This window comes from Parus major, chromosome 17 (genome assembly GCF_001522545.3).
Source record: "Parus major isolate Abel chromosome 17, Parus_major1.1, whole genome shotgun sequence".
In the NCBI taxonomy this organism is placed as follows: domain Eukaryota; kingdom Metazoa; phylum Chordata; class Aves; order Passeriformes; family Paridae; genus Parus; species Parus major.
This window is the reverse complement of record NC_031785.1, coordinates 10,172,138-10,175,701: the sequence shown is the minus strand read 5'-3', so window position 1 is coordinate 10,175,701 and position 3,564 is coordinate 10,172,138. Positions and strand designations below refer to the sequence as shown.

At 47.6% G+C, this 3,564-nt stretch overlaps 1 protein-coding gene across 1 annotated transcript; it reads right to left on the bottom strand.

The window, feature by feature from the left end:
• Positions 1 to 257: 257 nt before the first annotated feature.
• On the bottom strand, positions 258 to 3,558 carry NRARP (NOTCH regulated ankyrin repeat protein). Its single transcript, XM_015644486.1, has one exon. It carries the CDS (start codon positions 3,535 to 3,537, stop codon positions 3,184 to 3,186), a length of 354 nt encoding a protein of 117 aa, XP_015499972.1. The 5' UTR covers positions 3,538 to 3,558; the 3' UTR covers positions 258 to 3,183.
• Between the last annotated feature and the right edge of the window lie 6 nt (positions 3,559 to 3,564).

Below are 3,564 nucleotides of genomic sequence, written 5' to 3'. Positions count from 1 at the left end.
TCTACCAGCTTCTGAATGCTGGGATGGGGCAAAGCAGGACACCCCTGAGCCCAGGAACTTCCTCCAGCCTGTGGGAAGGACCCACACTTCTCCCCAGATCCACCCCAGCCTTCCCCCCCTCCAGGGGTGCAGCCGAACCCGGACCAGCTGCAGCTTTGACGCCACAAGGGACACCTGGGGTCCCAGCCAGCCACACCCCAGCACAGGAAACACCATAGCAAGAACCATGTGGAAAAGAACAAACAAAACAGTCTTGGTTTTTTGGTTTTTTTTTATAAAAAGATCAATGAAAAATTTATTTATAAATTTCGCACTCTGGAGCTACACGTCTATATCATACACTCAGGAATATGCTGTACTGTACAGACTTCATCCAGTTAGAAATGATCATATAGTGACCCACATACAGCTTCAATATAAGCCTAAAAATTCTTAACATTAATTAACATAATTAAAAAAGGCATTCGCATCTAAAGAAAAATCTACAGAAAAACTCCTTTCTGGAGCAATCTGTGCATCAGCTTCAATGTCTGCTTATTTCACTGACATTATCAATATATTCTTCTTACAAAAATAATAATAATAATTAAAAAGATGACTGCTGGAAGGCAACCAGTCATGCATGAAAGAGCCTCCCCCACCTGCCTCTTTCTGGTTTTTTTCTTGTACTCCCCGTTTTGGCGTGAAGGGTCAGCAGCATGATGAGCCAACAAGGGGGATGGGGGGACCCTCATTTCAATTTGAATCAATCTGCATCCCTTTTACTTCTCAGGATCAAGAGAGATGGGGGTGTGGGGGTTGCATAGAAAATTGAAACTCTAGGGACTAGGAAGGGCAGCAGCTTCTCAGTAAAATACAAAGGGATGTAAAAATACATCAACTCACAATTTCAGAGCAAACCCCCTTCCCCGACGTACAGTTTCCCAAAAATCTCAGCGTGTCTAAAGCTCCAGGAGGCTGGAAAGGAACAATGCTTTTCTTAAACAACTCACCCAGCAATTCACACAGGAGATTCACAGTCTTAATAGGTATTTTATAAAAATATAAATATGGGTTACATCATGTTGTCTTTACAACACTGGACAGAGCTCCCTTTAGACTGGGTTTATAACCAAGATTTCTTTTTAAAAATCCATCTAGAACTTGGCTTTACAATACACTTTTTAATATCATGTCATAAATGTTATGACATTTCATTGTGGCAAATCCATTTACGTAAAAAAAAAAAAATAAAAAATGTGCAACCATCTGGTAAGAATGATAAAACCTCACTAGGAAAGGTCTCGTTCCCACCCGGTAACCATCGCACAGAAGCACCAGTGGAAGTGCTGGACACCCCCTTCCATGCTCACAGAAAGACTTCGGCCAAGCAGTTCCTTGCAAATTACAGCATTAACAGGAGACACTTTTGACAGGGCTTTTTTTCCTCTTTTTCTTCTTTAAATCTGGAGCTTTTGAAATCATCTCAAATTGTTGAATTGGACAAGGAACAAAAAACAAACAAAAAACCCAACAAAATGCAAACAACTGCAGGTGAAACCATCAGAGACAAAGCAGAATATTCAGTGCAATGGGAAATAATCAGGGCAGACTCTAGTTTTGTTTTTTTTTTTCATTTTAAGACTAGGAAAAGAAAAAAAGAACAAAAAAAGCATATATCCCAAACCATATTTTTGAAACACTCACCACCAGCTTCAAACAAAACCAGGCTCACAATCTTCACCCACAAATATATACAGACATGATAAATAGGTAGGACACAACCCCAATAAACCAGCAGGTAACTATTTTCTCTTTTTAATCAGAGTGGTTTGGATGCAGGGAGCAAGAGAGGGAGGAGCGGGGAGACGGCAGTGATGTGGATGGCTTTAGTGCAGACAAGGAGAAGAGGGCTGAAAGACCAGCAGGAGAAAGGAGACTTCTGAACTTTTCCGCGTTTTCCAAATGGATGTTCTTGTGCCATAGCAATAAAAAAGCAGCATTTGCGATTATACGTGCAGTCACTTCAAAATGCGCCTTCGGGTGGCTCGCTCTGCTTCCTCCCTTTCCTTTATAAAGATATACACGGTGGGATATATATCTCCTATAAAAGGCGGGTGAGTGTACATACGTCAAGTGAATCGTTCTGCATTGAGAAGTGTTATCCAAGTTTCACCAAAAGAAAAAAAATAGACGTTCCCAAACTTTTTTCAGTAGTTTTCCAGCATCTCTGTAGGCAGCAGAGAGCGCTCGTGCCCCTTTTCTGTGCAAAAGCAAATCCTCTGCCTCTAGAGTTTATTTCACTTTTTTTTAAAAAGAAAAAAAAAAAAAAAAACAGTCCAGGATTTGCTAATCCCCCTTTACACACAAAACCACAAGGACTCAATGTCTTTTCCTGGGATCTCACGCGTGCTAAACAGACTCGTGGAGCGGGTGAGGACGCAGACTTTCTTCGGACACTCAAGGAAGAACCAAAGCAGAAAACCCAACACAAAATCAACCAAACCCAGGAGCAATCGGGGTGAGAAAGCCACATCTGTCATAATCCAACGAAGTTGCCTCGACAAAAAAAAAGTCAGCGGTGAGCAAACACTGGGAGAATCTTGGAGAGGAAGAAGACTTTCCTGCTCTTCCTCGCCAGGAAAGGCGCCGGAAGCCCCAGCCCATGGAAGGGGCCGGGGCTGGCAGCAGAGAGGGGACCCCAGCACCAGTGGGGGTCTGCGGGGTGGCTTTTGGGGGGCGTTGAAATGAATTCGTTTCTGAGCCAGAACACTTTAAATGGGAGGGCCGGGAGCGAAGGGGGCGGGGAGGGGGATTAAATATTAGCGGAGAGGGAACGGGGGGTGTTAAAGCATCTGCCCAGATGTCAAACTGAAACCGTGAATACTGTGAGTGCAGCCGAGGTAGATGGAGAAAAAAAAAAAAAACACGTTACAGTAGGAAACAACCCTTGGAAGATTAAAAAAAAAAAACAACCAACCAACCAAAAAATTTAAAAATGTAAAAGCGGTGGCGTGTTCTGCGTGGGGCCCCAAATCTTCGCCAAACCCCCCCCGGGCGGGGGCGGGAGCAGCTCTGGCGGCCGGGGGAGCGGGGAGGGTCCCCGGCATCACCGGGGGAGCGCGGGCTGGGGGGGACCCGGCATCACCGGGCGAGCGGTCTCGGCATCACCGGGCGAGCGGAGCGGGGGGAGCAGCCCCGGCATCACCGAGCGCCGGCGGAGTATTTGGCCTTGGTGATCAGGTAGAGGACGATGTCCTGGTGGCCCCCGAAGGCAGCGATGTGCAGGGCGCTCCAGCCGTCGCGGTTAGCCAGGCGGATGTCGGCGCCGAACTTGACCAGGAGCTTGACGAGCTCGAGGTTGCCGTCGATGACGGACTGGTGCAGCGCCGTCTGCCCCTCGGGCCCGAAGGAGTTGACGTTGAACTCGCAGTTCGTCATGTTCTGCAGCAGCGACTGCAGCTCCTTGGTGTTGCCGCGCCGCACCGCCTCCTGGAACACCCGCTGGCTGGGGGGCGGCGGCGGCGCCGCGCACGGCGACACCTCACTCTGGCTCATGCCGCCGCCTCGGCCCCGCCGCCCCGC